Below are 12,932 nucleotides of genomic sequence, written 5' to 3'. Positions count from 1 at the left end.
TTTGATCATCTCATATGATCATGTATTTGATCATCTCAGATTTGAGCAAAATGTGTCCTCCCCCCTTCCAATGCAAAGGAGGAGTGAGACCCCCAGGGGGCGCCTGTTGCAAGGGCCACTCACGTGTTGCTGAACTTCAGGGGGAGCCGCCTCTGCGTTTTCTCCTCATAGCGCTTTGACAAGAGGCTCAAGAACTCGGTCTTGAAGACTGTCTCCAGGAGGCTGTCGTACTCTTGCTCGTGTAGGACAAATAGGTCGTCCTGCAGGGTGCTGGGAAAGGAAATTGGGGGCACCCGAAATTCAGAGCTGGCCTCCCCAGGGAGGAAGATTCTACGCCAACATCTGGCTTTGTTTCTAGCTTCACAGAACTCTGTAAGTTACATCAGTATGACAAATAGAGGGGTTATAAAAAACACCTCTAAAATAGCACAAAGGCCAGGTAGTCTCAACATTTCAGTAACAAAACACTAAACCTCCATTTGATTAGTTTTGCAGCATTCTTTCACAAAGTAATCATACTACTGGGATGCCTTTAAATAAATAAGCAGATGGTAATGGTAACTTTTGTCAGAATATCAGGAACTATAATTAATCATTTTAGTTCCTTAAATCAGAATCGGTGATTAGGTAGACTCAATTTGCTTAATTTCTGATTAGTGTGGTGCCTTAATTGCATGCACCCTCTAGTCAGGGAGCAATATCACACACTTTGCAAGAGGCATAAAGGAATCATTCTGACAACAGCCTCCTTCCGGCTCTCCAAGCCTTGGTCCTCTTGGGCCCCCACCCAGGACCCTGGCAATCAAGGCAGCCCTGACCTCAGTGACACCGAGAGGATCCGCTCCACTTCGATCCGGCGCTTGAGAACCTCCTTCACGAGGCCTTTCTCTGCTCCCTGCTTCACCTTTTCACGCCCAATCAGATACAGGCACTTGGGGGAGAGGAGGAGGTCTCGCTTGATGCCCTGAAAGGAGAATGCATCCGTGGCTGCTGCTTTGGCCGCCTTCCCTACCCTGAGGCTTCCCATAGAGAAGTGCCAAGTGGGAGAGCTCGGGGATTTCTGAGGGGTCCCATGATTAGGGGACGTTGCCCACCCTGGACCTGAGAGCCTTCCATTGCTCTTTCCTTCTCCTAGACAGGATCATCAGTCTGGCCTGTGATAATTATTGCACTAAGCCCAGAAACGGGCTTCTTCGCACGCAGCCTTCGGCCAGGTACGATGTCACTGTGGGTAGCCATGTCTTGGAGGGGGCGGGTCTTGTGCCTTGCACAGGCAACAGCTTCCCATCCTAAAGCACAGTCTGGGGTCTCCAGAACAAAAAGCTGGCTTGTCTGCATGCTCTCTGCAACTGGGTCATGCGGCCCTCCAGAAAAGCCTAACCCAAGCGGGAACAAAGGCAAACAAGCTTCTCTACCTTAAACCGCCGGTCATACTTGGTGACAGTGTCAGCAAAATCAATCTTTTCCCTCTTGCCCACGAATTGGCGTAGTTCGGGACGGTCGTCCATGCCAATGTAGTCGCCCACAAAGTTCCTGTTGATGCTGTTCCGCCTTCTCTCCTTCTTGTTCAGCAGCAGGTCAGAGGCTTTGTGAGGGGAAGAAGAGCGTCCCTTAGTGGCCCCCGAGAGAAAAGGGGGAATCCCACCATATGGACTTCAAAGCCTGACAATTAGTTGTCGTGACTCAACCCCGAAGAACTGAGCCGCTGCCTCCGTTCAGCCACTGCAGAAAGAAAAAGATGGCCTCCAGGGCTGACCGTAGGACCTGGACCTGGTCAGGCCTGGCTGTGATCCCTTCTCAGGGCCACTTCCTAGCCTTGCCAGGGAATGCTTGTTTCCTGTATGGTTTTTGCCTTTCTGTTTCTGGCTCTTTGACCTTTAGATCGAGTAGACGCCGGTAACAGCACTGGGGTACAGACTGGAACTTCAAGCCTTTGAGGATCAACTGCTTGATTGCTTGCATTTCTATGGCCCCTCAACTCAAACACAATGACTCTGGGCAGCATATAAAGGGTCAGCAAGCAATATGTGCCCCCCCCCCGGCCCCCAAAGGAAAGCAGTCCAGTGCATTGAAAGCCAGCTGAACAGGTAAAGTGGCAGTCAGGCTCAAATAGGCTGCAACTCAACCGATCGTCTGGAACCGCAGGAGAAAGCCGGCCAGCTGCAGCTGCCCTTCTCAGACCGGCTGGGTCGGGGCCAGAGAGGAGCCAAAGATGATGGTGAGAGAAAGGGATGGGCAATGTGGCACAGCCATTCTTTTGCTTCTTGAAGGACAGAAGATTCCCCATCACCAGTCTTATTATGTAGAAAGAATAACCCCCAATACCTTCTTCTCTCATTTGTACGTATTTCTTCCTGGCAATGTGTTTCCTCCAGGCCTTCTGGATGGCCCTCGCATAGCCATCGTACTTTCGCTCCCTCATTTCCTCCAGCAGAAATAACTGCAAGAGAAAGAGAAGCTGTTGCCGGCCCAGCAGTTCTGTCCTGGGGCTCCCAAAGGAGGAAGCTCAATGACGGGGCCACACGCTCCTCTCCCCCTCCATTAAATGAAGCTTCTCCAAAATTCAAGGGGCAGCTACTTTCCAGAGGATGCGGACAGAGCAGGGATCCCTCGTAGGGGATTGTGGCACCATTCAGAAGGGTGGATAGGCTTGATCCCCAGGTCCTCCCTCCAGCAAAGCCACCCAGACACTTTCTGGAGACCTGCAGAGAAGAGCCTCCGGAAATAATCTCCTGCTCGGAGGAAGAAAGTTCCGCAGGAGTTTTGTTTGTCCTCTTTGGTTTCAAAAGTAACTATTAGAGAACAGACTGAGGACATTCGGCCAGATTTAGAAAATACTGAGCAATTCAGGAAGTCCTTAGATAAACTGAGATTTATCTACTTTAAGGGAAAGCATATCTGTGGATTAGAGGAAGCTATTTTGGGAAATGAAAAGCCAAGCCAGAGAGTCGCGCTGCCTCAAGCCAAGCAAGAATAACAGAATAACAGAGTTGGAAGGGACCTTGGAGATCTTCTAGTCCAACCTCCTGCTTAGGCAGGAAACCCTAAACCAATTCAGATAAATGGCTTTCCAATGTCCATTCTGCATGGTGCTGCTGAAGTTCTGGCATGCCAAGCGTTGGTGCTGAGGGGGCCCATTGTTGTGTCTCGTCCGATCTCACCACAGCCGGGGCCTTCTTATCTGCTTCCGAACACAGAGGAATGTCCTAGTATGCCTCCCGGCCCCAGCCCTGGCTCCATGCCCAGACAGGCTGAAGAAGAGCAAGTATCTCCAGCCCCCAGCTCTGGCTCCATGCCCAGGCAAACGGAGCAACTAGACCCCTCCCCCTCCTCCACAGCATGTGAGCCTGAGGGAGGTCAATTGCCAACAGCTGCAGACTGGAGTGACCCTCGCATCAGAAGATTGGATAGATGGAGGCAACAGAAGGAAGGGAGGGGCAGGCCTGGATAAGTGCTGAGTCATGGAGCCACACCCCATGGCCTATATAAAGGACCTGCTTTCTGGCATTCTCTGAGTCAGGCAAAGTCTAAACATATCTTGCTGAAGTCACTTTCTGGTCTCCTGCCTGCCCTGAGGACTTTGCTAGGACTTTGGCAGAGCTGCAGAGGCACGCCTGATTCGGATTTCCCTGACCCGGCCGTCAGCGGAGGAGTGGGACATGACACCCATCTCATCCCCTGCCACCAGGGAGGCTTCCTAGGACCAACCTGGAGAGTGAATTGCAGAGACCGTTTCTGAACAGATTTCTCAGCCTTGGGCCTCCCGGCTGAGCTTATGCCCCCCACAAAAATCCAAGGCTATTTCCAAGCACCAAATAAGAAGGAACAGCCTGACTGGTGGAATCAGAGCCACTCCTGCACAAAAGCTGTCCTGGGGTGGGTGGGTCCTGAGAGAAAGCCTCACCCATCCATCTCACACTGCAATTGTAGCCTAACTGGCCCACTGTCACCTTTCCCAGCTGACCAAGTTCTGGAAATTGTGGTCTGACACATTGGACGTGCCCCATGGAGGATGGCCATCCAGGGCTCTGAAGTGACCCATCTCCATGTGGAGATGACCAAGCCATGTTTCCCCAGGCTGTGGCAGCTTTCTTTTTTCCAAACACTGGCTGCTGCCTCCTTCTCTTCCAGGGTTCCCCCTGTTGGGCGGCTGCCAGAACAGAATCCTGCTCCCCCTCATTCACTCCCTGCAGTTGCACTAATTGCCCATCCAAACAGAGCTCTATCCCTCTGCTGTAATTCAGGTTCATGTCAGACACTGTCCCTGTGTCCAGAGGCAGGAAGACCAAAAGGAGAATACTTGTTGCAGGAAGAACAGCTGGAAGCAAGGAAGAGAAATACTTGGTTTCCATTGCTCTTTCTTCTCAAATCAGACTCCCTCAGCCATTGAAGAGACAACAGCGGATTCACACCATATGTTAAGAAAGCCACCGTTGGCTGCATTCATACAACATTCCAATCATCACAACCTTGTTGTGTTATGTGAACACGACCAGTAATTATACAGTCTTTGCAGTCTTATCATCAACTTTCTATGGGAAATTGGGAATTGTCTCCAAAACAACTGGACTTTCCTGTTGGAGAGCCAGAGGCTGACCCCCAATTCAAACGTTTTGGCCCATGGGGATCCAGTTCCCATCAGGCACATCAGGGAAGCAAGGGGAGGGCGGAGAGAAAGGAGGAGCTGGCTATTGTAAGGCAGGGCCAGTGGGACCTGGTGCAGAGCACCCTGGGCACGTCCGTATCACAGCTCATTGTTAAATGGGTACAAGGGGGGCACAGCAGAGGGTTCTCAGCGCTGGGCTTCATTTCCTGGGGGGTCAGAGAGGGGTAGCTTCTCCCTGGTACTCACGGACTCTGGTGCTTTGATGAAGATCTTCATTCTGCCAAGCTGGTATTGGTCAGGATCCATGTTGACAGACCGGAGCAGGTGCAGAACTCCCTGCCTTTCATCCCCTTTCCAGAGAGGCCAGGTCTCGGGGGTCAGGATGGCATACCTTCAGGGAGAGACGTGGCACGCTCAGTTGGGGGCGGGGGAGGGAGGCCCTGTGAATGGTTCTCAGGCTTATTTCCCAAGAAGGGGGACCTGCCCTTTTCACTGGGCCAGAACACCTGATGGGGGCAGAGCTGCGTATGGGAGTTTCTCCAAGGACCTCACAGCAGCCCCTCGCCATCCACCACGTTGGCCAGGACTCTCTCAGGCACAGGCTGCCTCTTCCCAATCTTGCTTAAAGCAATAAGGTGCTTAAACTTTTGGAATTAAGCAGTTATGACAGTCATAACTGCTTAATTAAAAAATTCACGTGGACTTTTATGTAGGAATTATCTGTCGCCACCAGCCAGAGAGGGAGAAACTGACTCACTGGCTCCGGGGACAGATTCCCCTTGCCTGCCCAGGTTGGCAATCAAGGGCCGGGCATGGGGGTCCCTTGTCAAAGCAGCCAAAAAGAAGAAGAGGACAAGCCTTCTGAGCCCAGGGCTGTCCTGGCCACGGGCTCCTCTTTGGCCTGCCAGTCGTTTCCACGCCACCCACCCAAAAGGATTGAAAGGTTCCCCTTGAAAAGGCTGCTGCTTTCCTGCTCACCCAGGCAGGACAGCACTAGAAGGGCAACCAAGGCTAGTTCTGGGGTGGCCAGGGCCACAACCCCTGCAGGTTATGTTCCACAAAGAGGGAAGCCCTGGGGACCTTTGGCTGTCCTTCCCTCCCGTTTTAACACAGCCACATGGAGAAAGGGGTACCTCTGCAGGAATTTTTGGAAGATGCGTCTGTAGGCATAACCTGCTCGGCGAACTCGGATGTTTTCCCTCAGCCCGAGGTACTCCACCTGGTGCTTCACCCTGCAGGAAGAAGTTCGGGATGGTACCCCACACACAGAAAGGGGCCCCTGGCTGCTCTCCGGCCTTCAAGGAGGGGGACGAATGGCCAGAAACTGACCGAAAGGGGGGAACAGGACCCTTTCAAGGGCGACCGGCTGCCCTGGAAGGAAGGGCTGCCTGAGAGATGGTTGGAAAATGGCCTTTTCTCTGGCTCTGCTATTTTGACCCTGACCCGCACTTGCAAAACTCTTAAGGAAGGGAGGGGCCTCTGTCCCTCCACCCGGCAGCTTTCCAATTTCGGCAGGCAGCAAACCATAAACTATTTTGAACCATCAGCTCTTTATACAACCATCCCTTTAGAGGAACGCTGAGAATAATTACTTCAAAAATGCAGGCAGTGTGTTATCACAGCAAAAAGAGCAGGTAGTGCGATTTTTAAAGTCCAAATTATTGTGACAACAAATAACTGGTGTGGGAGCCGCAGAGCACGCTGGCTACCTCTCGTCTCAGCCTCTTGGGGCTCACCTGCTCTCCTCCCAGTCGTGAGGCTTTTTGGTTTCGTTGGGCTTGATGCAGCGGATGTAATGGGGGGTGCATTTCATCAGGGTGCCCACCAGGTCATTGGCCTGTTTCTGTGGAAGAGAGAAAAGGCTCTTTGCTCAGGTCAACAACAGCGTCATCCCCTCTGCTCTTCTGACCAAAGCCACCCACCCTGAGGAATCCCACCGATGTCACAAAACCTCTGCGCTTGGCCAGCCCCGAAAGCTTTGCCTGTGAGGTCCTGGGGCTCCTCTGCTCTTCCTCCGGTGGGAAATCCCGGGCTGCACAGAGCAGAACCACAACCAGAAGCAGAGGGACCACACGAGAGGGAAGGGCCACCACCTCATCACACAGGTGGGCGAGAGGACAGATTGTACCAAGTCCGTACACACTACACACACTTGCAGAGAGCTGTGTCGTCATTGTCCTTTGCAGGAGGAGCAAAGGGAAGGGACCGAGGAAGATGCAGCCACACACTTGTGGTTTATGAGTGGGGTGGACAGCTGCCAGGTGCTCTTTCAGTTGCCTAGTTGGGCGATTCTTGTTTTCACATTAAATTTCTGCAGGGCCCTTGTTTTTAAATTCGTTTTCACAACTCAACATTTGGCTATTCCTGGAGCGACCAGCAGCCATGTCCACTCCGGGTGCTAAAGCCCCAAGATCTCCACCTCTGCTGCTGCTGCCCCAAAGCACCCACCTTGATTTTGCTGCCAGCAGTGGTGGGTCGGCCTTTCTTTTCGGCTTGGGGATTCTCTGGAAACAGAGCCTTTATAAAAGGTCTAAGAGGAGGAGGAGGAGGAGGAGAGCATCAGCACATGGCACAAGGCAGCAGCCGGGAGACCAGGGCAGAGGTGGCGGCTGGATTTAGTTTTCTGCCGTGTGCAACTGGCAACCCCCAGAGCCCCTGCTGACCCCCTGGCTAGAAACTGGGGGTGCAGCTTTCTTTCATTTTTAAGCAGGAAGCAGAGTTAAATGGTAGAACAAGCTCTGAGGTAACTCTGAGAGCCACCTGAGGAAAGCAGGAGTTTCAGACCGCAGCCCCTCCAGCCCTGGCCCCCTCCCCAACCTTGTGCCTAGCCCTCCCTTGGCCCCCAAAGGTCAGCTGTCTCTGCTGCAATGAGCCATGGGTGAACTGCAAAGGGGGCCCTTCCGGCAGGGATTTTTCTTTTTAAGAAGCCAAAAGGCTGCCAAGTCTCTCTTCAGCCCTCATTTCCTGGAGCAGGATGGGGATCTCCCTCTTGAGCCAGCCACCCATAGCCCACTAATTCAACGCCTGCTCTGTTGCTTCGAATGCATTCATCTCCCCAAAGTCCAGGCTCTTTGCAAGGCTGTGCTTCCCCCTGGCTGGCTTAGGCGTTCCCCCTTCTGAAGGGAAGCAGGGAGCTTCCTGCCTTTGGAACAAGAGCTTTGCTGGCACGGCTGTGGCGGGGTCTTTCCGGTCTTGGGAGAATCCCCACCGATCTCCTATCGCTGCATTTTGGGTATCCCACAAAGGCCCCGGAAAGACCTGAGGTGCACACGCAGCCTGGGGAAACCTGCCTTACGTACAATTCGCTGCTTTGCATGAGCTCAATCAAGTCCATGAAGAGAACGTCTCGGTTCCTCTCGCAGAATCCGTCCATGTCATAGGAAACCTGATGGGAGGAAGGCAGGTGAGGTGAGGCACTTTCAGTTTCTTGGCCAGGAGGCCACATGGCAAGGGAGAATTCCTTCACCAGGCAAGGCTGTGCCAGCTCCTAAGCCAGAAATTGGGGGAAATCATAGTGTAAAGTACCTTTCCTGGGACCTTTCTTCCAGGTAAATTGAAGAAAAATCCCAACAGGCCCTCCCTGAATGCTCCACTTGGGAAGGTACCTTTCCAGCATAGTGGTGAATGATGAAGCCCTGATTCCAGCTGTTGAAATGGTCGTGAGTCCCAATCTGCATCTGCAGCTTCTGCAACAAAGTTTGGTCTGCTCCTTCACCCACCGCGTGCATCGTGGCACAGACGTCGTCCAGGATGCTCATGATGCCAGGTGGATTCTGGGGCGGGGATGACGGAAACAGGAAGTGAAACATAGGATAGTTGCTTGGCCTCCATTTTGGATTGAAGGGTGTTGGGTTGAGTTGGTTTAGAGAATTCTGGATTACAATGGAAAGGATTGCAGCCTTTCCTGAATTCCGCTCCTGGCACAGCAGTTAACGGTATCAAGGAGGGGCGAGATGAGAGGGATGAATCTGGGGCCATGGAGACACTCCCAGACTTACCACTTTGTTCTCTATGAGGTCACAAACTATTTTGTTGTTGAAGTAATCTATGGGAGTCCAACGGATTCCTTCCTGAACGTATTCCTCCTGCCATACAGAAATGAAGGCTCAGAGAAGCTCCCAAAGGAACTGCAGGGGTCCCTGTGCTGATCCTGCTCAATTCATAAACTGGGTAATGTCAATGCAATGGGAAGTCTGTGGGAAGCAGGGAACATCTCCGCCCCAAAGAGGACCCCTCTGCCTCTCTGCCAAAGTCCAAATGAAGATGCCTCTGTTCAGTGATTAATGGCAGCCCAGCTTGTGTTGCATGGCAGACCCGTCTAAACCCCTCCTTTCCAGAGCAGCTCCAAAGCCCAGGGCCAAAAGATCAGCTGGCCTGCTGCATTAAGGGTCTACCGGTGCAGGGCAAACATCCTTGGCAAGACAGCCACAAGAAATGGTTTGTGGATTTGCTCAGTGAGGTGGTAAGATCTATTCTGACTTGCCAGGTGTGAGCAGGGCTGGAGCTCAGGGATCCCTCTGCTGAGTCAGAAGAGAACAGAGGCTGAGATTCATTATGTCCCTTGGGCTTCAGTGCCCGTCACAAATCACTTGGTTTGGAGGCACTTGGGATCTGTTGGCTTGAAGGGAGAAAGACACCTCCTAGGATCTTGTCCAACCTTTGTGGGACTAGATCTGAACTTCGCATCCATCTCGGATCTGTATGGAACTACTCAGATGAAGTCCAAGGCTACCTATGGCAAAGGGCACTCTTCCTCTCTTCCCAGGGAGCAGCTCTAGGAGTCACCTCTGATGCTGGACAGTCTAACAGGCGATATCCAGGTGACCCATTACTAAAGGTTTGTGCAGGAATCATTTTTCCATTGCACAGAAGTCTTCCTTGGCTCCCTTTGATTACTTGCCCCCCCCCCGAGGGGGGAAGTGTTCCAAGCCACCCCCTACTCGGAAACAGCACAACTCAAGGAAGGAGACCCACCAAACCAGTTTAAAACATCGTCTGTTGTTCCCACCAGGATTTTAGGGAGCAAAAGAAGCCAATGTCCATGCTGTTCAAAATGGCAGGTAGCAAAGGAAAATTAAAGCAGCCCGCCCTTCTCTTTGAAAGAGGCAAGCAGGAAATGGAGAAAACAGAAGTGCCCTCGTTTTAATTTTGGAACCCTGACCAAGGCAAACGCGCAGCCAGCCAGTTTTCCCACATGGGGTGGCGAGTCAGTCTCCACGGGGAAGTCATCTGATGCTATGATGATTGTTCTGGCTCACGAGGCTCCCTCTTAGGTCACTGGATCAGAGGGAAAATATTTCCGCAGCCTAGCAGGCCCTCGTGTTTACTCCCAGCCTGGGCGGCCTGAACCGCAGCCGCTGCCTCTCCCTCTTGCTTTGCAAGGCATTTTCAAAACAAGCATCAGCTGACAAGCTTCCCATCGGGAGGGAGGGAGAGGGAGAAAAGGACCCGGGATTCCTCTCCCAACCTTCAGGTTTACCTGCTCTGCCTTCAGGGTGAGCTCAATAAAGATCTGCTGCAGTTTTTCATTGACAAAATTGATGCAAAACTGCTCAAAGCCATTTTTCTGAAATCAAAAACAAACCGTGGAAAGATTAATGTCAGGCTCCCCATACCCCCTTTCAGTTTGCCACATTAAGCTCTCTTTTTCAGCATAATATTTGAGTGACCTTCCCAGCTGGTTTGACTGTCTGCTGTCAGCCCTTTCATGGAAATTAGTGGCCTCAGTTCTCCAAAACAGCTTCCAAGACTTGGATTCCCTTTAGAACAGCTGTTTTTGGTTCTCTGCCCAAAAAACCTTAGAGCTTCTCTTTTGTTTCTGCTAGAGCGCTTCATGGCCCCTTTCTGATTTAGGCCCTGAATTCTGCCCCGGCTTACATTAAATCCTTTGTTTGAATTAATTGAGGTTTCCATTTATAGGAAGCCATACATTTGGGCTGACATCATCCTACTGCAAAATTTAATCCGTCTCCTCCCACAAATGTTTTTATTGCAAAAAGGGAAGACTAATAAAGTAATCCTGAAACATAAATAAAACTCGTTCCAGCAGCCTGACCTCACTTCCAGCTAGTCCAGCGTGACCAGGAGGTTCATCCTGGGTATGTTTGCTAAGAAATAACGACCGTGTTTGTGGCCGTCACTCTGTGGTGAGCAGCCCGAGGAGAACATTTGCAGGCCAAAAACAGACTTCCCAGCCACGATGCCCTGACTTCCGCTCCTGGCCAGGGAAGGACCCAGCCCTCAGATGGGCCAAGAAGAAAGGCCATCTTCCCTGGGTCAGCAAACGGTACCGGCCACACAGCAAAAGCATTGCCTTCTGCTTCAAGCCAGGTGGCCACTACCAGTGCTGAGGCCGAGGGCTTTGGCTTCTGGTTTGGGCCCCCTGAACAGATCGAGGAATTTATTTATTTATTTAGATTTTTATACCGCCCTTCTCCCGAAGGACTCAGGGCGGTTTATTTATTTATTATTTATTTATTTATTTGATTTGATTTTTATACCGCCCTTCTCCCGAAGGACTCAGGGCGGTGTACAGGCAGAAGTAAAAAAGACAATACAATGTACAATTTAAAATGTAAATTAAAAAACTTAATTATAATTAGCCTGAAACTTTAAAATATATAAAAAACTAAAATCCCATTTAAAATTGATATTAAAAATTTAAGAAATTTAAAAGACCGATAAAATTTAAGCCAGCCCCGCGCGAATGAAAAGATGTGTCTTCAGTTCGCGGCGGAAGGTCCGAAGGTCAGGTATTTGGCGAAACCCGGGAAGCTCGTTCCAGAGTGTGGAGCCCCACAGAGAAGCACCTTCCCCGGGGGGCCGCCAGCCGGCATTGCTTGGCGGACGGCACCCTGAGAAGTCCCTCTCTGTGAGAGCGTACGGGTCGGTGGGAGGCATGAGGTAACAGCAGGCGGTCCCGTAAGTACCCAGGCCCTAAGCCATGGAGCGCTTTAAAGATCGTAACCAAAACCTTAAAGTGCACTCGAAAGGCCACAGGTAGCCAGTGCAGTCTGCGCAGGAGCGGTGTTACGTGGGAGCTACGAGTAGCTCCCTCTATCACCCGCGCAGCCGCATTCTGGACTAACTGAAGCCTCCGAGTGCATCTCAAGGGGAGCCCCATGTAGAGAGCATTACAATAATCCAAGCGAGAGGTAACGAGCGCGTGAGTGACTGTGCACAAGGCATCCCGATCAAGGAAGGGGCGCAACTGCCGAACCAGGCGAACCTGGTGGAAGGCCCTCCTGGAGACGGCCGTCAAATGATCTTCAAACGACAGCCGTTCATCCAGGAGGACACCTAAGTTGCGCACCCTATCCTTTGGGGCCAGTAACTCGCCTCCAACAGTCAGCTGCAGCTGCAGCTGACTGAATCGGGATGCCGGCATCCACAGCCACTCCGTCTTGGAGGGATTAAGCTTGAGCCTGTTTCTCCCCATCCAGACCCGTACGGCTTCCAAACACCGGGACAGCACTTCAACAACTTCATTGGGATGGCCCGGGGTGGAAAAGTACAGCTGGGTGTCATCAGCGTACTGCTGGTATCTCACCCCGAAGCCACTGATGATCTCACCCAACGGTTTCATAGATGTTGAACAGAAGGCGAGAGAATCGACCCCGCGGCACCCCACAAGTGAGGCACCTCGCGGTCGACCTCTGCCCCTGTCAACACCGCTCATGCATCGGTCAGAGAGATAGGAGGAGAACCACCGATACACGGTGCCTCCCACTCCCAATCCCCCCAACCGGCGCAGCAAGATACCATGGTCGATGGTATCAAAAGCCGCTGAGAGGTCTAATAGGACCAGGGCAGAGGAATAACCCCTGTCCCTGGCCCTCCAGAGATCATCCACCAATGCGACCAAAGCTGTCTCCGTGCTGTATCCGGGTCGGAAGCCGGACTGGAACGGGTCTAGATAGACGGATTCATCCAGGTATTGGGGTAGCTGTCGCGCCCCAGCACCCTCTACACCCTCCGCAACAAAGCGAAGGTTGGAGACTGGACGATAATTACCCAAAATAGCTGGGTCCAAAGAGGGCTTCTTGAGGAGGGGTCTCACCACCGCCTCTTTCAAGGCGGCAGGGAAAACCCCTTCCAACAAGGAAGCATTGATAATCCTCTGGAGCCAGCCTCGTGTCACCTCCTGAGTGGCCAGTACCAGCCAGGAAGGGCACGGGTCCAGTAAACATGTAGTGGCGTGCAGCCTCCCCAACAACCTGTCCACGTCCTCGCGAGCCACAGGGTCAAACTCATCCCAAACAGACTCAACAAGACGTGCCTCCTCTCCTCGCTTGATCATCCCAATTTCGGTCCAGACCGTCCTGGA

General features: G+C 52.2%; 1 protein-coding gene across 6 annotated transcripts in view; it reads right to left on the bottom strand.

The window, feature by feature from the left end:
* Window positions 1-12,932, bottom strand: part of MYO1E (myosin IE) — a 35,921-nt gene that overhangs the window by 3,969 nt on the left and 19,020 nt on the right. For 2 of the 6 annotated variants that reach the window (XM_058155875.1, XM_058155874.1), the window contains 12 exons: window positions 10,086-10,172; window positions 8,605-8,691; window positions 8,212-8,379; window positions 7,906-7,991; window positions 7,055-7,136; window positions 6,343-6,449; window positions 5,740-5,838; window positions 4,853-4,997; window positions 2,326-2,440; window positions 1,416-1,585; window positions 819-964; window positions 124-270 (listed from right to left, as the gene is read on the bottom strand). In XM_058155875.1, the coding sequence (XP_058011858.1) occupies window positions 124-270; window positions 819-964; window positions 1,416-1,585; window positions 2,326-2,440; window positions 4,853-4,997; window positions 5,740-5,838; window positions 6,343-6,449; window positions 7,055-7,136; window positions 7,906-7,991; window positions 8,212-8,379; window positions 8,605-8,691; window positions 10,086-10,172 (1,439 nt within the window). Of the gene's footprint in view, window positions 1-123; window positions 271-818; window positions 965-1,415; window positions 1,586-2,325; window positions 2,441-4,852; window positions 4,998-5,739; window positions 5,839-6,342; window positions 6,450-7,054; window positions 7,137-7,896; window positions 8,094-8,211; window positions 8,380-8,604; window positions 8,692-10,085; window positions 10,173-12,932 lie in introns of all 6 variants that reach the window. The other 4 variants (XM_058155870.1, XM_058155871.1, XM_058155873.1 and 1 more) reach the window with 4 other exon arrangements.

This window comes from Ahaetulla prasina, chromosome 13, assembly GCF_028640845.1.
Source record: "Ahaetulla prasina isolate Xishuangbanna chromosome 13, ASM2864084v1, whole genome shotgun sequence".
NCBI classification, from domain to species: domain Eukaryota; kingdom Metazoa; phylum Chordata; class Lepidosauria; order Squamata; family Colubridae; genus Ahaetulla; species Ahaetulla prasina.
This window is presented reverse-complemented; position numbering and strand designations above follow the sequence as displayed.